This window comes from Mauremys reevesii, linkage group 2 (assembly GCF_016161935.1).
Source record: "Mauremys reevesii isolate NIE-2019 linkage group 2, ASM1616193v1, whole genome shotgun sequence".
Taxonomy (NCBI): Eukaryota; Metazoa; Chordata; order Testudines; family Geoemydidae; genus Mauremys; species Mauremys reevesii.
Window position 1 is genome coordinate 159,794,852 of NC_052624.1, and position 21,965 is coordinate 159,816,816.

The window sequence follows — 21,965 nt, forward strand, 5'->3', positions numbered from 1 at the left end:
TGGGCTCTGTGCTGAGGCAGGAAGGGTGGCCTCTGGCTCCAGAGCCAGTTACTACTGTCTGGAAGGCAGTATGGGGATGGGAGTGCCAGGATGTGGGCTCTTGGCTTGCATCACCCTGTAGGGAAAGGTTGAGGACATTACCATGCACGACTGTTGTCAGTATCTCTCTCTGTGGCATTCTACAGCTCCCATCACTGGGACATATTGGTGCCGAAATCAGTATGCTAGCCAATGCACCACGGCTGTTCATGCTTTAGGCTGGGATTGGCAAAGCAGCCAAAGGGGGTTAGGCACCCAAATCCCATTGAAATCCAGTGAGAAAATCCCAGCCTTATTCACCAACACAGCTCACTTGCGGGTACCATACACGTCATATCGTCCTGACCATTCCGGCATTGCTGTGTTCCCCTAGGGAGCAGGAAGGCTGGATACTCTCCCACAAACAGCAGCCACCATCTGGTTACAGCCCCATTCCTCCCCTCCCGGTCATCAGCCGCAGACAGACAAACCCACCAATCACTGCCGAGAAACATCAGCACTGGGAGTTCTGCTCTTTATCCTGGGGCATGTGGGGAACAATCAGCCCCCATGGTAGGCACAGGAAATGGATGCCAAGCACACAATACCTTGGGGTTTTGGGGGGAGGAAGAGGACGGGTGGGGAGGAGGAACAATGAGTCCTAAACACAGAAGTGCCCCACGGAACATTCTTGTGTAGTTCACGCCAAGACGCAGTACTTCAGAAAGCCTGTGCGGTGGTGACTGGTCTGTTTATTCTCTGCTTCACCGTGGGGAAAACCGAGGCTTTGAAATGCTACAGCGTTACTCGATGTTTGGGGGCTGCTTGCAGTGCCCAGGCTGGCATTCGTCCAGGCCCGTTAATACGTGGCCATTACACCTCAACATGCCACCGGGTTACAGAAAATTACAGGGGTAGAAGGGAAACAAAAGCCTCCCAGCCTAGCCAGGGAGAGGCAGGTTCCCATGGGTCTCGTTCACAGCTCCTGGCAAAGAGCAGGGGAGGGGTTGTGAGTGGTCACAGCAGAGTTGCCTGTGAGCCAAACCCATTAGATGCCCTTTAGTAACAAATGGTGATTAGAGACAAGCGGGAAGCTCTAGTTTGGGGGACCTGGTTGGTCTCTAGCCCCAGGAAAATGCCACTTCGGTTGTGGGAAGCCCGTGCTGCAGCAGCCGGCCGAGTCAGCGCTCGCTCTGCTATCACCCAGTGAGCGTGCTGGCAAAGCTTGGGAGCCCTGAACAATCACTAGAGCCTGGGCCCTAGGCAGCATCAGGGGCTTCTGCAAAAGCCAGGAACTCAGCCAAGCCGGCTGACACATGACACACAAACAAGCGACGGGCAATGTTCCCCAGTTCCCCAACATCTCCAACGTCTGCTCCTTTTCGGAACACTGCTTTCATCACGCACACTAATGGTCAGTAGAGACCAGACCGAGCACCAGGACCCAGACCAGAGCTCTAATGCAGTTCTCAGCGGAGGGCAGGCTAGTACATTCCCCTGCTGAACTCAGAGGGGCCACGACAACAAGTCAGGGAGCCATTTACCACGAGTTATTGCAACACCATAACACAGACTCCCTGACATTCAATGTGGACTCCCCAGCATCCTTCAAAACAACTAGCCAAGGCAAGGCCGGTACCTGTCTCGTTAGATAATGGGAGAGGTCACCACACTGATCTCAACTACAGCTCATCAGAATGAGGGAAATGATTGCCATGAAACAGAATCAGCTCTCCCGCAGACAAGGGGGAACCCCTATCAGCTTTGAAACAACCTGGTCAACATTTTTCATTGCACACATTTTTTTTCCAGATGAAAAATGGCCTTTTTTCAAAAAGTTTCTTGTAGCAGGGTGGTCCCCTGTTCCTGTCCTGAAGGGCTTGAAACAGCCCAGGAGAGGGCTGTGGCTGGGGCAAGAAGCCTGGGCTGATTGGGGAAAGTAGGCTCAGCTGTGGCCATGCCCCAATCAGGCCCAGCTGGCCCCTATAAGAGGCGGTGAGCCAGAAGCCCAGGGAGTCTCCCTCTGCTTGTAGAGGGAGAAGGGCCTGGCTGCAGGGAGCTAGAGACAGGGTACTTGAGTGGAGCAGGGCTGGGGAAAGGCAGAGGAGCTGGGGAGCTCCAGCTTGGAAAGCCCCAGGCTGCAGCCTAGCAGAAGGCCAATGGGTACTGGGGGTTGCAGAGGGCAGCCCAGGGGTAGGCAAAGGCAGCAGGTCCAAACCCAACCTTGCCAGTAATGAGTGGCTGATATTGCAGTCTGCCCCAGGGCGTGGGGGCTAGATGATGACTGGCAGTAGCTGTATACTGAGGTGAGGTGGGGATAGTGGGTGGGGGTTTCCCAGGGAGGGGAGACCCTGAGAGAAAAGGGGTTACTGCCAGGGAGCAGCACCCTAGATAATGGGGCACCGGGTCCTGGGAGTGACACAGGGGCCAGAGGACAGGCGGATCACCGGCCTGCAGAGGGCGCTCCTGGCTGGCAGTGAGCTAGTTCCCAGAAGTGACCAGCAGGAGGCGCCGCAGGGGTGAGTGCACTCATCTACATTTCTTTTGAATTTTAACCCATTTTAAGAAACGTTCCCTTATTTTTTTTGTTCTGAATGGTGACGTTCCTTTGGCAATACTTCCCGTTTCCCAGCCAGCACCAGCTGGCAGCTGCTGAGACGTTTTTGCAGCTTCTCGGCTCAGGTAAGCCTGTCTTCCCTTAGCACAAGCCCAAACCGTTCACTGCAACAGCCAACATACACACTGATCGTGTTCCGACTGCGGGACTTCAAAACAGGCTGTGCTTGTTTCATAAGAAAGTCAGAGACACTCAATATATCTTATAACCATTCAGGAGCAGCAACTCAAAGAAAGGGGGCTGAGAACAGACGTGCCTCTTATCCCAGCAACCTACCCTTAAAAGGGCTCTTTCTGTCACATTTCTATTCACTAGCAGCAGGAGCTCTTGACTCCGGCCAGAGAGACTCTAGACATGAGAGGAGAAGATGGGTGTGGTTCCTCTTACCTTGCTCTGGCAGGGTTGGTGCTGGCCTTGCAGTGCAGAGCGTGGCTGTGACCAGCACAGCCCAAAAGAGGAGGCACCTCCAGGTAAACATCCCAGTTCTACAGCTACTGGTTGGCAACTGGGCTCCAGAACTCCATGGGGACTCCCGTCTCGACTGCCGGCTTGCTAGCTGGGGTTCGCTTAATCTTCTCTTCCAAACTTCCAGTCCCTTCAAACTGCCAACCAGGAAACAAGAAGAGTTAGAGCAGAAGTAACTCCGGCCCCTGCACAGTGACAAGCAGAGAACATGGGAAATCCTCTCTCAAATTAAACAGCCCCAGACATGGATTTTTTTTAAAAAACCTGTGTGTGTTAAAATCAATGGGGATAAGTCGCTGCTATTTCTAGCCCTCTCTTTGATTTAAAATACGAGTGTTTGCAGCTCTTTTTGTCAGTGGGTGATATATGCTACAAAAGAGAACAGCTCCACCACTCAGTAATATAAGTCACTCTGTGTGTGTGACCTTCACAGCTAATCTATAAACAGTGACGTTTCAGTCTGGACTCCACTGGGAACTTAGGGGCTGGCTGCACTTCCAAATTTGGGTGCCTAACGTGAAGCACCCAAAGCCATGTTTCAGCACCTCAAAGCAGCCACCCAGTTCTGAGAAGTGCATTTCCCCTGGGCTGCGATACGGCCGCAGGGGCTCCGCATCAGAGCTGCTCAGGAATTTTTTAACGAAAAATGCCAATTTGCCAAAACCAAAACTGTTCCCAGAAAGGGGGCGTCTGGACAAACCTCCCGACTCAAACATTGAAAAAAGGTCCAAAAAACCTGTCAAAATGTCCAGTTTCAGCATTTGCTAACTGAAAAGTTTTGGTTTTTCATTTTTCATTGCTTATTTTGAAGCACACAAGTTTTAAAAGGCCTGCCTACGTCACAGTCTCACCAGATCTTTTGCTTCTATAGCATCTCTCATCTCAAAGCAATTCAGGCGCTTCAGAAACTTACCCAACTATATCTGCACCCACCATTTGGGTGCAAGACAAGTGACCCCACCAGCACCACCCAGCAGTAACGCAATGAAAGCAGATATTCCCATGCAATTACATGTGTGCTGGAGCAGGGCTTGAAGAAAAACAGAATAGGAACTGTCCTTCAATAGTCTCCAGCTCTAATCAGGGACATAACCGGGGGGGAGGGGAGGGATGTGTGCGCAAGCGCACAAACACACGTAACACAACAGAACCAAATTTATTTGGATAAGAGGATAAACTCCTCTTATCCAAAGCTTCCCATTAGCCAAAACCAAACAAACTTTGCATCCCCGCTTCTATTCAGGCGAAAGAGATTCTGCTGCATACAGCTCTGTGAACACAGGTTTTGCAGGACGACCCATCAAGGCCCTTCAATTCACCCCCGACTGATGTGCACTCTCCCAATAAATGGCATTTGATCTCCACTGAGTGACATGCCTAGCTTGTTGTGAAGAAGCAGAGAGCTTCAGGATCTGACTTCCATGGTTTTCTCTCCAGCTCACTGGAATTGGAAAACCAGATTTCTGGAACCAGCGGGTTAATTTGCATCTATTAGCATTTTTGCTCCTAACCTAAGGTTACCATGTGGAGAAGATCTCTCACCTAGCAGCATGGAGATGGGCAGGACAGTCTGGACAGATAAGACCTAAAAAACACATTTTAATTCTAAAAATGAAACACACACATAAACCCACCAAATTGAAACCAATAGTTGGGGCCAAGACTGAAGACACCAGGGGAAGTGGAAATTTGCCTAGGTAAAGCTGAGCGCAGCCATGCTGCATCTGGGCAGCTGTGAAGCTGTGTGGCTTGACACAGGTTCAGTCCCTCCCATGAACGAGAGCAGCTCCCGGTGAGGTCAGTGAGGGCTGGGCCAAGGGCTGCGTTTGGCCGCAGATTGTATCCCTTGTGACTGAGAGTGAATTGGGAGCATTCAATGGCTGAGTCCACTGCCCCCACTCCCCTTAAGTGAGTGGAGGCTGAGAGCCCCACAGCCCCCACCTCTGCTCAGTTAAGAATTAGCCTGTAGCTGGTGGTGTCAATAGCTTTCAAAGAGGTGGCTCACTAAGGGAGAATAGCCAAAGGCAGCCCACGGAGCTCCCAAACATCCCTCATCCTTAATGCACGGAGGCTGACCATTCCCAGCTTGTAATGCCCCATCCTGAGATAGGGTGACCAGATAGAAGTGTAAAAAATCGAGACGGGGAGGGGGGAAATAGGTGCCTATATAAGAAAAAGCCCCCAAAATCGGGACTGTCCCTATAAAATCGAGACATCTGGTCACCCTGTCCTGAGATGAGCAGCCTGGCTGCAGTGCATTCTGGGACCTGTAGTCTCCATGGGGTGCACCACACCAGTTTAAGCATTTGGGGTGCCAGCACTCAGGTTCCTGGCCCATTGCCATGCCCTCTACTCAGCCCTGCCCGCCATGCCAAGTCTTCCTGCAGGCAGCTCAGAGACCCATGACTGGGCCCCACCCTAATCTCCAAAGCACAGACCCACTCAGCCATCCCTGGCCAACACAGTCCACAATGGGGTTAAAGCAGGGCTAAGCCCTGCCTTCTAAGCGCCACCCTTGATTTTGCAATGGCATAAAAGACAACGTCCTCTCACTGCTCAGTCATTAATGGTCCCAGGCGCAATGTGACAGAACTAGCATGTTAGAGACCTACCCAGCTAATTACACTCTGCCTCCAGAACCGCCCCCCTGCATTTTAGTTGGCCATAAGATTCTTCACTTCCTGTCCTAAAACATCAGGTCATTCTACTGTGCTTGGTTAAACAGCAACTGTGTTCTGGCCCCGGATGCAGCTGCCATTCAGCAGTGGGTCAAATTGCCTCTCTGTATCTTACCTACCATCGTGGTGGATGGGAATGTGCGACTTCATTCATGATTGCAAAGTGATTCAAGATCTGGGGCTGGAATGTGCTGTTGATGTAGAAGGCTGCATTATTATCAGGATGATGATATCGATGCTCTTCTGAAGGCAGTGGAAAATAATCTGAATGGAAGCTGAAGTTTACCTAGCTGAACTTTAAAAGGATTCTTCCGCCTGGGGCTCTCTGCTTTTGTGCCACCCACACCCTGAGAACAGCTCCCAAAGGCAGTCCTGCTTTGCAAAGTGGCTAAGGTTTGGGGGCAGTGTATCGATAAAGGCGCCTGGACAGCAAACACCGGCTTTATCTCCACGCACCGGCGTGCTCAGGCGCCAGGCAGCAAGTCTTAAAATAGTCTATTGAATGTTAACAATTTACCCGGGGTTGGGAGAGGGAGGGGATTCTTTGTGGAAAAAGAAGTCTTTGGTATTTCTGGAAATTATTTTCCGTCTCCAAGTGGTTTTGTTTATCGAGCGCACATGCTGCCCGGAACATGTCCTAATGTGGAATGTCCTTGCGAAGGCCTCTTCTGAGCACAGTGCTTTGCCAGGGCCCGCGCAGGGAGAAGGTAGCACAGCTTGAAGCAGCAGCTCACGCAAAGTGAGTCAGTGCTGGCATAAAGCCCCACAAAATTCTTCCCCAATATACCTCAGAGATGGCTCATTTCAGCTGAGTCAAGGGGAGCTGCTTCCTGCTCAGCTAACCAGGACCAAATACTTTCATGGAAAATCACAAGGATCAGTCACTAGCAGTGATCTGTCCCCTGGCTGATGCTGGAAAAAGTGACAGGCAAAAAGTAAAAATGTGGATCAGAGAATGGGAAGGGAAGTGCCCCACTGACGCTCCATTTCCACTGAGTAGAAAAGCGTTGTTGGAAAGAAGCAGTGCCCCAGTAGAGCAGAGGCAGGAAAGCAGAGAGATAGAAGAAGAGGAACCTCTTTCACTGGGACTTAACCAAACATCCCATCTAATGCAATCAAAATCAGCACTGAAAAGCAATCAGGCAGCCAGAGCCGAGGAGTTTACAGGGAGGGGCAAGACTGGGACTTAACAGCCTGGCACTTTCCTTTTTAAAGCTAAAACTCCCCCTATTGGAAGGGCTTGTCCTGAGTTTCCAGACCCATCGCCAGCAGGAACAGAGCTTTGCTACAGAAGTGTCTCTATTCTGTTGACAGGTCCCATCTGAATGGCTCTTCTGCCTTGCCCCACCCTCACATCCCCAATGTCCGTTCTATGCCGAGGCCCTGGGCACATGAGGTGAGGAAGCCGGGAGAGCATTTGTACCTATACAAACAAAGATGTGACTCTTCTTTGGGTTTGCACAGCTTTTCTATAAATCTGAACAGAAAATGGTTCATTCCCAAGGGCTGGAACGCAAACAGGGCTGCCCGTCAGCTCCTTCCAGCGTGCAAAACCTAGTGCTCCCCACGGTTCTATGCCCCTATCCTCCCCAGGGCACGCTGCAGAGTTTTTATTTTTATGGGGAAGATTTCAACAACTAAAAATGGAAATGCTAAGAGAGAAACCACACCTAAGTGCCCTTTAGAGACCTGGCTGCAGAGGCTACAATTATAACTGGCCCAATTACACCCACACTTCTATTTAAAACGGTGGACAGATCGCGTGTGCATCCATGTGCCCTCCCACACCAGGATGCCCTCACTAAGGCAGAATCAGACACCGAGCATGCACCCAGTTACCTGTGCCCACCCTCCCCGGCAGAATCACACACACTGCGCATTCGCACACGTCCACTCAGAGTCACACGCCGGTAATGCGGCTCAGACATCCTCTCACTACTTGGAGGCCCCACAAAGGCATGATCTACTCCCACATCCTTTGCTCACATATACACAACAGATGGGCAAACTTCAAAAGGTTCCTGGCTTAGACCTAGCTGTCTAGTTTTCTACAATGCTGCCCCTCACCATGGTACCTGAGAAAGCATCCAAGCACCCAGAGTTTTATCCAACCTTCTCAAATCATCCAAACGAAGCTGGAAATCTCAAGAGAGCGGGCTCAGCACACAAAGGGCACTTCAATCCTTGGCTGCAAACCCAGAGAAAACGTGCATTTCTTTTGGACATTTCAGGGCTATAGAGGATTCTGACTTTACCCAATCCTGTTTGCTCACCTTTAGGGCATGTGCCCATGGTTCCAAAGGAAAGAGTTGGAAGGTAGCCAATCAAGGCCTGCACTCTGCTCACAGACCCTCTAGCTGCGTACTATTTGCCGTAAGGGAATCGAGCGGTATTTTACCCACGCATACACTAACCGTCACCGTGCCCCACTGTCTCCCAGAGAAACGCCAGTTTCCAGGCCATTCAGTCAGGGAATCTAGCGATCAAAATTTAATGTAGCAGATAAAACCCAAGGCTGCTTCTGGACTCGACAGGGATGCAACTTCTAACTCAACTCCCAGGTCAGCGTGTCATCAAACTCCCGCGGGCTGGGCTCAACCCAGCCACTATGATAGGGTTGCGTTTGGTCTAACCAAACCTGGAACTTGCCCACTGGGGGCCTAAAAAGGATAATCAAATTGTCACTGGAAGAGACAAATCCAAGAACTCATGTGCTGGGACCAGGCTGAGCTGGAAGGGTCACCAAGCACCAGAAAGGGGCCTCAGCATGTGCCTGCTGCAGATCAGCACAAGGGTGGCGTGGGAGGATCCTCTCCAAAGGGCTGTAGCCAGCTCCATTCTCTGTTCACTGTGGTTTTTCAGTCACTGCTCCTACTAGTAGCTCTAAAGCCACATGCTCTTTGTAAAGCAGTGTGGAGGGGCTGTGAGGGGAGCAACTTAGGTTTGCCAACTTTCTAATCACGGAAAATCAAACACCCTTGCCCCACCCCCGAGGCCCCACCCCTGCTCACTCCATCCCCCCTCCATCCATTGCTCGCTCTCCCCCATCCTCACTTGCTCATTTTCACCAGGCTGGGGTTGCAGGAGGGGGTGAGGGCTCCAGCTGGGGGTGGGGGCTCTGGGGTGAGGCCAGGGAGGAGTTTGGGGTGCAAGAGGGGGCTCCGGGCTGTGGCCGAGGGATTCGGAGTGCGGGAGGGAGCTCTGGGCTGGGGCGGGGGTTGGGGCACAGGAGGGAGTGCGGGGTGAAGGGTCCAGGAGAGAGTTTGGGTGTGGGAGGGGGCTCAGGGCTGGGGGTTGAGATGCAGGCAGGGATTTGGGGTGCAGCCTCCGGGCGGCACTTACTTCAGGCAGCACCCGGCAAGAGTCCCGGCATGTCCCTCCAGTTCCTAGGTGGAAGCATGGCCAGAGGGCTCTGCTGTGTGCCGCCCCATCCGCAGGCACCACCCCTGCAGGTCCCATTGGCCACAATTCCCGACCAATGGGAACTGCGGAGCGGGCACTGGGGGCAGAGCATGGAGCCCCCGTGGCCACTCGTAAGCCTATGAGCCAGAGGGACATGCTGGCCGCTTCCCGGGAGCCACACAGAGCCAGGTAGGGAGTCTGCCAGCCCCACCAACTGGACTTTTAATGTCCTGGTCAGCGGTGCTGACAGGAGCCACCAGGGTCCCTTTTCGAATGGGTGTTGTGGTCGAAAACTGGACGCCTGGCAACCCTAGGGAGCATGGGGGTAATAACGGGTTGCTGGATATTTCAATATCTGACATGTGAGATTCAGTTTTGTGTCAGTACCTGAAACCAAGCCGGTCTGGAGGGGCGAGCGTGCTGGAGGAAGGAAATGCTCAACAGTAGAAAGGGAAGGCTGATGGGATGGCATGGGTGGGTTCTGCTCTCACTGTGGCTTTAATGAAGTCCGTCCCCAGTTCAGGTCACAAGGGGAAAGCCACAGGGCTAGACGTTTTATACCCAGCCGCTCCCTTTGAAAGCAATGGGGACTCTTCCTTCCCCAGCCAGAACCATGGGAGCTGCTGGGTGCTGAGCCATACTGAAAACCGGGACCATAATGTGGACATGAATCAAAACCAGAAGCTTCACTCAAAGACTCTGACTGGCCAGCAGCTCAGTGCTGAGCACCACCATGGCAGCTACCTTTGGTCAGAGTCCTGGCTCCAGAATCGCCCTCCACAGGCCAGCAGGAACCGGCAGTGGTGTCAAGGGCTCTGGGAAATATCTTAATGCACCTAACGGTGACCCCCACACCCAGCAGAAGATCAGGGGCCAGTGCCTCCGAAGTGAATCCCCTCCCATCTCCCCCTGGAAGGATGACAGCTGCAAAGGGGAGACCTCGCAATAGAAGATAGAAAGCACGGACCAACTGGCTGTGATGGGGAAGCAGGGTCTCCCATCCCCAGGAGAACAGTGTGGCAGGGACATGGTTGAGGTACCGGGTGCAAAGTTCACTCCCCCCCAAGGCAAGCAGGTGACTGGATAATCACTTACCAAACACTGGAAGTAAGCATGTAACCCAGCTTGAAAATATGCGTAGCCTTAGGGGAAACTGCATATTTTTCACTTGAGTCTCAAGATAAATAAATCCTCAACCTCACTGCAAACTAAGGAAGCGTCACAAAGTGCTGGGACCAAATTAATCCCCCGCCCGCATCCCTCCTCGCCCCAGACTGCACTCAGGCCAGGAACTGAGTATTTGCTGAAATAAAGAGCAAATCATTCTAATAGCATCTGGGGAGAAAACAGTAATGCTTAAAGCAGACACAGACTTGGAAAAATACATGCCCGAGTGTGCAGCATACGGCACTTAACCCTTCCATGCAGTAACCTTCTCCCAAGTCACATGTACATTTCCAGGAGCACATTGCAAGGGCTCACAACTTAGGGGCTTCAGCAATATGGAAGGGATTATAAAAAGCGTATTCCTAATGAGTAAACTAAGATCTCAGTCAGAAGCCTCTTTAAGACTGTCCTGAATTTGCTCCAGGCACCAAGTCAGATGCAGCCATCTAGCAAAAATCTAACTGATTGCCTTTCCTCACCTTGGTGGAAATATGGGATCAGGACGGAGCAGGGAGGGAACAATTTCACAACGCTGGCATATCTTTAGCATTTCAGAAGTGACCCCGAGCAGGGGTGCTGTCTAATGGACAGGAGAGGGGACTGAGAGTCAGGATGCCTGCCCAGCTGGCCCTCAGCCTCTGTTCCCAGCTCTGCTGCCAACCTGCCCACAGCAAAATCTGAAGCCAACATTTTCAGAAGTAGCCTCAGTTTTGGGATCTCAGTGAGAGATGTCTGGGGCCTGGTTTCCAGAGTTGTGCAGAGCTGCAGGTTTTCAGTGACCTCAGCTGGGCTTGTGGGTCTGAAGAGAATCAGGCCCCGGGGATCTCAAGTTGGGTACTCAGAATCAAAGGGCTCTTTAGAAGATATGGGCTGTAATCTCTCTAGGCCCCATTCGGTGAAACAGGTATGATCATATTTACCTGCTCGACAAGAGAGTCATGATTGCAAAATGCATGCAGCTCCCCAGCTGAAAGGTTGCTAGAGAAGGGGAAAGGATGAACTCACTCAATTCCAGCAGATATTTTCCTACTAGAGATAAGACAAACACCCACAAAAGAGAAGGAAGAAGACCTCCAAGGCCTGGAAAGCAAAGGAGGAAGCTGAATTACCAAGGACTAGAGCCTTTGTGAGCTGATCAAACCCCAACTGTCCTTTTCAGCAGGCTGGAAGCTATAATGCTATGAGAACACGCATCATGAATGCAGCACACTGGGACTGCACACAAAAAGGGTTCTACTTCAGGTTACATTTTTAAACAGCTAAATACACAAGATTCTGGAGGGAACAATAAAGTCACCAGCTCTCTTGAAAGCATGAAGGGTTCCCTTCCCAGCTTGAGCAGAGCAGCCTGGTTCCTTATTTTAAAGCAGAATCGGAGTCATGAATACGGTGGAGATTTGTAGTTCCCGTGGACAAGAGCTGATGGTGCAGAGCATGGGAAGAACCTCGCTCTGTCCTTTACCATTCCAGGGCAGAGACTATCTTGATTTATTTTAATCCTCTCCAAGCAAGACAATGGGAAGGCACCAGTGCATGCCAGCCACCCCTGAGATTAAGGGAGGAAGTGCTCATGTGTGGGGAAAATGGCCACTAGCCAAAGAACTATGTGAGGACCTGTTCTCCTGATCCCTCACCAAAGCCAAGATTTGGCAGGATACCCTCTCTCTCTTCTCCCCCAGCCCCACCACCCCCACATTGTGATTTGCACAGAGAACTTGTTAGAGCTGCAAGAATAGCGAAGGAGAAACTCCGCATCTGCCTGACTAGGAAAGCAAATTCTGACTGTCCTATATATTCAGGACTCTGAAAAACAAACCCCTTCCATGCACACACGTTAGTAGTGCAAACAGGCCAACCAAGTACATTTTAAGGTTCAAGTCGCCAAAAGGAAACCATATATTCAACTGTAAAATTGCAGCTTCCCAGTACCAATTTGTGGTATGCTAGTTACCTAACTCATCCAATCAGAGAACAGAAACATAGCTATGTGACTTCAGTACCTAACACAGTACAAACTGCTTATTCACGATTGAATATAAAATTCAGATTTTGAGCCGCATTGGTTTGATACATAAGTCAAGTGGTTTTGTTTGCATGCCTTGACTGGATGATTTATACAACTAACCGACACAGTATAAATTGCAAGCATCACAATTGACTATAACATTCAAATTTTGCACGGTGTTGGTTAATTATATATGTCGTCCAATCAGAGAACACAAACAATATCACAGAAGCAAACCAGCCACCACAATGCAAATACGAAGCATTTACAACCTGATTATTTTCTGAAGAAATTTGTGAATAACTTGGAATAAAGAAAAATTATAGAATCTCATCATCCACTCATCATGAATTTGTGAATAAAAAGTCAAAATTTGTTGAATATATTATCTGCAGTATTCCCAACTCAAGCATTTTAAAATTATGAGTCAAAATCATGAGATTTTCAAAAAATAATAAACTTTGGGTTCTTCTGATTTTCCTTGGTTTTGGAGCCTTCAGGGCTTGTGTTTATGAAATATTCTAGGTAACCAGTAAGGCTAGACACTTACTTAAAAAAACTCCCAAAGCAGATATTCCCATGCAATTGCATGTGTGCTGGAGCAGGGCTTGAAGAAAAACACCAAATATCATGAACCGTGCTGAAATGGTGAGAGTTGGCAGCATTATTTTAATTTGTTAAGAGTTATTCACTCAGCTCCAGAAAAGTTCAAAGATCTTAAAATGTGGTTTCAAAAATGCCAAATGGTTTGTTCATACTCTCACAGCAAAGGCAAGTGCAAAGCTTTCCACTCTCACTTTACACCGGCACCTCTTCACTGGAGGTTTGCACCTGCATGAGGATCCTTTCTATAGACATACAGACAAACCCCTTGTCGGAAGCTAGGGGCAAGGCCCCTATCATTCAGGGGTGCTGGAATAATTTGTATAGTTGGAGTGCTGAGAGCCACTGAACCAAACTGTAAATCCTATGTGTGATGGAAACCAATTCAAGCCAGGGGGTGCAGGAGCACCCCCAGCACCCCTAGTTCCAGTAGCTATCATTTTATAAGTGCATTTTAAAATGAAATGTCGCCCATTTGGAGTAGACAGAAAAGCAGCAGCACTATCAAGGGAACATCCAGGAATTCCTTGTAGTTTTGCTTCTGAAAGAGAGACTGACTGTTTTGGTAGTCGAGGGATGGAAACTGCAGATTCAGTGTCCCAACCTGGGGCACATAGGATCCATTAAAGAAGGCCAGGCCTCAAGAAAACAAATTCACTCAAGATCAGCCCCCAGATACAGCTATATGCAGAGCTTGGAGAGTCTCAATGAAGAGTTTACTTCTGGCCATTTCTCATTCATGACCAAGGATAAACAGAGGGCCTCATTTAGTTTTGTGCAGCTCAATGCGTTATAGGAGGGAGGGCAGAGCACAGCCAACATTTTTTTAGACTCGCTAACAAACTGTCTAACATAAGGGGCGATATCTACAACAGGACCAACGTAATGAGATACTCCAGCCAGTGCCTCCCCATAGGGCCAATACAGGCTCCAACAAACTTCCGCTTTAGCAAGGAGAACTATGTCAATAAGACATCAATAGGCATGAGGAGCCCGGGCGGGCATCTGCATTACAGGGCATTAGCACACTGCATGCCAGCAAATGTAATTCAAATAGGAGGGATATCGCTGGGGTGTCAAATGATTAGCAGGGCTGGAAAACTACATAGCAGTGTTCTATGGGGATGCTTTTATATCATCCCCAAATACAGAATAGTAAATCAATGTTGGGGAAGCTGTCGGCTAAATTGTCTAGGTGTGCCAGGTATTAAAAAAACTTTCCTCAGACATTCAACTACGCACAGTACATCTGCTAAGGAAGAGTAAGGAAACATTTAGCTTAACTGCCATGTCTAGAGAAAGTGCTATTCCATTACAGAGACAAAATCAACAGGCTTGAAACCAGAGGGAATATTTTCAATGCAAAAGAGATTTTCCTCCCCCACTAAACTTTGTACCTTAAGAAGCTTTTTTGGCTCAGAAAACCCTCCTCTTTTAAAAGGCAGGCCTTGTTTTATGTGTTAAGGCAGCGCTCTTAAGGTCCCAGCGAGAAAACAGTTTCTTAAATCCCAAGAATCTCGCAGCAAGCCGAACCCCTAAAACTGGCCTCACTCGCTCTCCTCAGACCGCAAGGTTATAATGGGAGAATGAAAAAAAGCAATGCATGACTAGCGGGTAGTAATACAATGCAGGCTCCTTCGGGGAGCATGTGGGGAGCAGCAGCCCATCTAGTGAAGGTCTAGAACGCCCGGTTGCAATGCTCTGAATCTGCCCACACCATCCCAGGAGGCGGCTGCTGCTGGGTTTTGTTCAATTTGGACAGGAATTTCTTAGCCCCTTGCCTATGTTCTCTGAACTAGCCAGGCAGCGGCATGCCTGCCATTAAGCTCGCAATAATCAATATGAGAAACATTTACCGGGTGCCAACCATCCAGAGAGTTCACACAAGGTCAAGAAACAACTCCCCCCGCCCTCCATTTCCAGTCACAGGCTCTCCAGGGCTCCTCAAAAACCAGCCAGTGGCCTGACCCCGGTGGCACCTGCCCTACAAGAACTCTGAAGCCACCTTTCCCCGTGGCCTAGAGAGGAGTAAATCTCTCCCTGCAAACTCCAGCACCGGGCAGTCTCTGATGCCCTGCTGCAGAAATGGAGAATTCAGCCCCATGCTCCGGGTGTCCCTAACCTCTGACTGCCAGAAGCTGGGACTGGATGGCAGGGGGTGGATCACGCCATAAATTGCCCTGTTATGTTCGTCCCCTCTGAAGCACCTGGCCCCAGCCACCGCGGGCAGACAGGATCCTGAGCTAGAGGGACCCTTGGCCCGCCCTAGCATGGCCGTTCTTATGTTCCTCCCCTTACCCCAGCACAGTGACTTCAGTGGCTCTCCTGTTCCAACAGGAAGGAGAGCGTGTCCCCGGGGTTTGCTCTGCCCATGGGACTCAGCAGTTCGCTCTCCTTGGGGAGGTCTGGTGGCCCGGCCAGGCACAGCACCAAGAAGTGCCCCCAACTCCCCCCGGGTGGATCCTGCCGGGGCTCCCTGCGGCCGGTGCATCGCTGGGGGACAGACAAGGAGGCGCAGGGCCCGATCCTGCAGGCGCCCGCGCGCACCGGTAACTTTGCTTAGGGCTGGGGCTGGCCTTGCTCCCAGGATCGGGCCCGTGCGAGGGACGCGGCGAACTCTGCCCAGCACAGAGCGGGAGGCTGCTGCGGGCTCCCAGCGCCCCGGGCACCTGGCACCGCAGGCCGGAACCAGCCCCCGCCACTGCTGAGCAGGGTCTGGCGGCTCCCTCCCGGGGCCCCATGCCCCAGGCTGGCTGGCGCGGGGACGGGAAGCAGTGGGGTGCATTCCAGCCTCCATCACAGCCCCCCCGGCGGACACTGACCCTCCCGCGGGCCAAGCCCAGGCTGCCCTGGGCGCTCTCCGCAGCGTTTCGGCGCCAGGCCCCCAGCCCCGAGCTGGGGCGCCCCACCCCCCGACCCACTCCGGTCTCACTCAGCAGCCCCGCCCCCACGGGGCCAGACCCCGGAGGCGCCCCCCCTTCCCACTCCCCCCAGGAGCGAGTCCCAAAGTTTGGGGAAAGTTTTCCCGCAGCTGCGATGGCGCCTCCCAGGCAAGGGGGGGGCGGGTGGAGGGCCGCGTGGGACGCCCCCTCCCCCAGCTACTCACCGGTCCGGCTGGGCACAGTCCGCGGGGTCCAGTGGGGGAGCGGCCGCCCCAGGTGGGGCCGGTCCCGCTCGTTGCCCCCGGAGCTGCCGCAGAGACACAATCCCCCGGCGGCGCCGGCTGTTGGGAACAATAGGCGCAGAGCCCTGGCCGGGGCTGGAGGCGCGCAGACCTCCCGAGCCGCCCCAGCTCACAGCCCCGGCTCCATCTCGCCAAGGGGGCCCCCGCGCGCTGTAGATCCGGGAAGGGGCTCGCCCCCCGGGGAAGACACAAGTGGCCCCGAGTCCCCTAGACTCCGCCGATCCCGGGGGCTGGAAGCCCAGGTGCCCGGACGAGCTGCGGTGGATGCGCTGGGCTCCCCGGGTTCCCTCCGTGCGCTCCGGAGCGATGCGCCTCCCTCCTCCGGCTGCTGCCCGGTGCCCAGTCCCACACTACGCGCTGCAGAACAGGGCTGAGCCCCTCCCTCCCCGCCAGCCCCTCCTCCGTCCTCTACCCCCCTCCTTCCCAGCTCCTCCTCCTCGCTTCGCTCAGCCCCTCCCGCTCCGCCTGGTCCCCGGCCCTGTCCCCTCTCCGTGCCACTGCCCGCTCTCCGTGTTCCCACGCCTCCCTCCCCAGTCCTCCTCTCCCCCGCCAGCAACCTGCCGGGCTCACTCCCCCGGGCTGGCCTGTCCCGGGTGGGGCAGCGTCCCTGCCTCCGCGGGAGAAGGAACCTCAGGCTCCGGATTCCCGGGGGAGACAGGAGCGGCAAGGGCTCGGGACTTTGCCCGGGACCGGGAGGCTCTTCCGAGCGCGCTGGATGGGCGAACAAGCCCCTCGGTACTTGGCTCGGGCAGTGAGCTCTGAGCCCCCGAAATGCGGCTCCTCCTTCCGCACGGAGCTCATGGCAAAATCTTGGCTGTGGGGCACAGGGGCTGGGGAACGTCCCTTCTTCCCCTGCAGAGCTGGGGTTTGGCCACCTCTCTGGTTTACATTTGATTTGCGTGTTCCCGTCCAAATAAACCCACGTGGTTTCTAAAGGCTGGTTCCAAACTGTGCAGTTTATTGTGTAGGGTTTGTTTCATATCCTGATTATTTCTGTGTGTTATGGTAGCTCTCAGAGTCCCTCAGATCAGGATCCGGGACCCCATTGGGCTAGGCTGTAGTACAGATATGTAGTAAAAATAGCCAGTCTTTGCCCTAACGTGCTTACAATCTAAGGCCCCGATCCTGCAATGAGTTTCATGGAGCTAGAGTGACCAGACAGCAAATGTGAAAAATCGGGATGGGAGTGAGTGTGTGTGTGTGTGGGGGGGGGGGGGGGTAATAGGAGCCTATATAAGAAAAAAGACCCCAAAATCGGGACATCTGGTCACCCTACGTGGAGCAGCCAAGACACAGTCAGTGGGCACTGCCAGACACAGGCTGTCGGACATACAACAAATAAAATAACCAAGCAACAGACATGCAACGTGTCAGAAGAGCAGAACTGGTCAGGAATCAGTGTTGCCAACTCTTGCTGCATAATCATCTCCTGATATTTGGTGTGATTGTTAAAGCCCCACCTGCCAGGATCAAGTGAGAATCTCAGATTTCTTTCTTTCAGTAAATTTCTAGCCCTCATGGTTGCAGGGTAAACCTGAACTACGTGTGAGATAAAGCCTCCGGGAAACCAGGTGGCAAAACCCCAAAACCCCAAAACCCAGCATTGCTGATTTTACTTATCAAATCTCAGAATTTTTAAGACAATTTATGATTATTTAGGGCTTGACTCACGATTTTTGAACAGTCGGGGTTGGCGATATTGTCTCTCCCCTCCAACACACACACTCGCATCCCCACTATTTGTTAATTCATGCAAACTGCCTAAAGCTTTCTGGAGTTAAAAAACAAACAATAACAAAAAGAGAGAGAATGCAGAGGCAAAGGCTAGGGAAAAGTCTGATTTTTTTGTGAATAGTTGTTTTCCAGAAGAAAGACCTGAATTAAAATCATGCCCCTCTGTCTTTTCTGGGAGAAATGGACTAGCAGAGTTCCTCTTTCCTATGTTTGATACTTCCAGCTCACAAATATCTTAGTATGGTTTTATTATGTACCACCTAAGACCAGGATCCTCTGATTTTATTTGTGTGGTCAGACCCTTATGCCCTGAGTGTTCTGCATGGATCTGACCAGAGGATCAGGACCTAAATCCTCAAGTTTCAGAATTTGCTTTGATTTGCAAGAGTTGCCTGATGGCTTCCATTTAGATTTTTCTGCCTTTTGCTCCTTATAGACAAAAATATACCGAACTGCTATTATCTGGGGGTTCTGGTGATTTGAACAAACTATTTGAGGTTTGCTCTCTTGGCATATTTGTTTCCATCAAAAGCTATAGGTAAATATCTTTCTTAGTTATTGCACAGATAGATAATGTTTACTCCCTTTATGCATTCGTGGCCTGGCTTGTGCAAGTGATAAGCACTCACAGTTCTTTCTGAAAATCAAGCCTGTATCTTCCATTCTTATGGGCTTGGAAAGGATTGTCAGATCCAAATCATATGTGCCACAAACCACTGAACAGTCCAAAAAACAACTGACAGCTGAAATCATTCCCCCCATCTGTCTCATGTCAACACTTCAGCAAGGTCTAGGGGAGAAACATGGTGAAAGTTCTAAGCTGTGAAGCACTTGGGAAAATCTCTGCAGGCACAGGCAACAGTCCAACCTTTGGATTTTCCGGGAGGCCTCAGTCACCAGCTCTGCTAGGAGATAGCTGTAGCTGGAGTAGCATGCTGGGTCTATTGTCATGCAAATTAATCTGCCAAAAACCCTACTTGGCTTCAGAATTCTTAGGCCCAGGAACCCTCCCCACTAAGCAGTTTATAAAAAGAGAGAGGGCTATCCCCAGGCTAGGTTCACCTAGGATAACGCAGACTTGCACAAGGAGGTTTGATTTAGATTCAGGAAGCCTAAACAGTGAGGTAGTCCTGGAAAAGACTCTAGTGCAGTATAGGCCAGAATGAAGACATCTCCTGGCTCACTGTGGAAGAGCTGGAAGAGACAATGTGTAAATGATTAAGTTATAAAGTGGAACAAGACAGGCTGAAGTATACCCATCAATCACCACAGCTATATCTGAACCAAATGCTAGGTGTCCATCTTTGGAACGAGGGCAGTCCATTGCCAGCTCAGGCAACTGCTTACTTTTGATGCCAATGGCTATTTAATAGGTTTTTCCAGGGGCGATCAATAAATATTGGTTGATGCCTGGAGTGGAGAGAAGGTAACATTCCTCCCAAGACTCTCCTATCCATGCAGAATGTTGCAACTGATCGCGTCCATTAGGGAGGAGGGCTTGTGCAGGGAATAGTTTATAAAAAATATGCTGTAGCTCAGTCACAAGACATGGGCTAGATACAGGAATCACTGGGCAAGGTTCTTTGCCCAGTGTTCTGCAGAAGGGCAGATTAGATGATCACAATGGTCCCTTCTGGCTTTAAATTCAGTGACTCCATGAAAGGGTTATGGTGGGGAGCTATGACGCAGTTCCCTCTTCTGATCCCAATGTACCTGTGATTTGGTGTCTCTGGCTTGCTGCCTTTCGGAGAGCTCCATACTATGTCTCAGCTCACAGTTCCTCTCTGATCTCAGTGAAATACACACCCAGACAGTGAGCCTGGTTATAAACAGGCTGGTGAGCAGGAGGGATTTGTTGTTTGTTTTGGTTTCAAAGCTGCATTTTGTTATCCTCATTTTGTCTGTTTCTGTTTGGCTCCAGATGTATTCTTTTAAGGCGGATAATTGTGAAGAATGCAGTCTAGGTTAGCCGCCAAAGCAGCAGCAGCAGCACTGAAGGAAGAAAATATATTAGAGCAGGGAGACGGCTAGCCAAGCAGGGAAGACGAGAGCTCTTTACAACAAGAAGGGAGGAGAGTGGAGGCCCAGGGGCCTCCTGCAGTTTGGTTCTGCAGCATAGGACTGCCGGACCCTAACGGATGAAAGAGTTTGGGTAAATTAGGGTAAGTCCACTCTGCAATAAAAACCCCGTGGCACGGAGTCTCAGAGCCTGGGTCAGTTGACTGGGGCTGCGGGGCTAAGAACAGCAGTGTAGACATTTGGGCTTGGGCTGGAGTCCGGGGTTCTGAGACCCTCCCTCTCCCAGGGTTTCAGAACAGCTAGGCGGCAATTTGAGCCCCACTGCATCAGCTGACACAGGCCAGCCAGGGGTGTTTTCTTGCAGTGTAGACATACCCTTACAGCCAGCATCCTTCCTCCTGCAGCCTCTGCCCCCCAAATCCCTAGGAATTAAATACCTCATCGGTTCTGGCATGGCAGTTGTGTTAAAGTGCCCTCCTAGCTAGACTGGTGATGAGGCCATGATAGGTTCAGTGCAGGTAGCCAAAGTTCAGGGTGTAGCCCAGTGGGCCAGCTTACCTCTATTATAGTCACTACTTTGCATTATATTCTGCTTTATTATAGTCAGAGGTAATGCAAGGAACCTACAGGCTTGTATCCTGTAAGACATTGGCTTCAGCAGTTAGCATGAGGCTTGAGGCCTATGAACCTAGCACAACAGGTTGTGGAGCTCCTAAACTTGGCATAGATAAACGTAGGTAACCCATATGTTTTGGGGAACTGGAAGTAGAGTGTAAGGGGGAATTTTGTCCATAATGACGTCAGCCAACCACAGAAACATAAACTGACACCAGCTTCTGGTAGGTTTTGGATGGATCATCTGACTGCAAGAGCTCCATGGCAATGAATTAACGTATATGATAATGAGTTAAAATCATAAATATACTAACCTATAGAAGAAGGGCACCTTAACATTGATAAGGGGAGGAAATACAAATAAGGAAGAGGGGAGAAGCCTCTGCTGAATATGCATTAGACATAGTAACATCAGCGTAACATATTATAAAAGGGGCATCCCAACCTGGGGCAGTAGGAAAGAGAGATGTAGCCCTTGGGAGGAGCCAGAATGACAACCACTGGTGAAGATGAGGAGGGTGACGGTGATAAGGAAGATGATGGCTAACATTTCAGGTTGTTCTGCAAGGGATGGTGTGAGTACAGATGTTCAGATGTACGTTCTGTATTATCTCTATCCACCTTACTGAGTGAGAGTGTGAGTGACTTTGCTAAATGCATTAATAAATTATTTATTTGTGTGTGTAAAAGATTTCCTATAGTGTGTGTTGCCCCTGTGCACATCAGGGTTCCCAACTATAGAATAATTTTAACAATACTGGGCCTGATCTTGAGACAAGAACCTGCCAACCCATCATAGGGATGATTTAGTTGGGGATTGGTCCTGCTTTGAGCAGGTGATTGGACTAGATGACCTCCTGAGGTCCCTTCCAACCCTGATATTCTATGAAAGTGATAACTGCGGATTTTTATTCATAATCTATAGCTCAGGCTACAAGGGAGCTCTCCTCCAGGTCTACAAGGCTCAGCCACCTGGAGACCTGCCCTGAAGAGTGGGTGGGCAGGACTCCAGTGGTAGGGGTGCCAACAGAGAACATTGTCCCAGGCAGGGGGTTCTGACTTGTATTTTACTGTTGTCTTTTTGCAGCAGCAGCCCTAGTGGCCTGCCAAGTCAAGGGTTCTGCTGAGCTTTTGTCCTGTCCCTAATAATGTCTGCCCTGGCAGGGCTCTGCCTGCATTTCAGCTTTAACACTTCTCTGTGACAGGGAGAGAGTGGGGGAGGGCTCACACCTCTATTGCTATTATTTCTCTGGAAGGAGATGGTTTTCTGCCTGGCTGGATTAACGAGGCAGCAGCCTGTGGGGGCGGGGTGATGAGGAAATTTGGGGGGTTCAGTTAAAGACTTTTGGAACCTGTTGAAAACATGAACAAGATTCCGACCCTCCTGGGCAGCTCCAGGCCAGGGGTTTGCTCCCAGTGCTGGCACCAGCCGGGATGGAGTCACTTACCCATCATCGC

At 51.0% G+C, this 21,965-nt stretch overlaps 1 protein-coding gene across 5 annotated transcripts in view; it reads right to left on the bottom strand.

The window, feature by feature from the left end:
- The window catches only part of FGFR1 (fibroblast growth factor receptor 1), a 74,160-nt gene extending 57,691 nt beyond the window's left edge, over window positions 1-16,469 (bottom strand). For all 5 annotated transcript variants that reach the window (XM_039523308.1, XM_039523307.1, XM_039523306.1 and 2 more), the window contains exons 1-2: window positions 16,062-16,469; window positions 3,023-3,237 (exon numbers count right to left, since the gene is read on the bottom strand). In XM_039523308.1, the coding sequence (XP_039379242.1) occupies window positions 3,023-3,113 (91 nt within the window). In that variant the 5' untranslated portion in view covers window positions 3,114-3,237; window positions 16,062-16,469. The remainder of the gene's footprint in view (window positions 1-3,022; window positions 3,238-16,061) is intronic.
- Window positions 16,470-21,965: the final 5,496 nt, after the last annotated feature.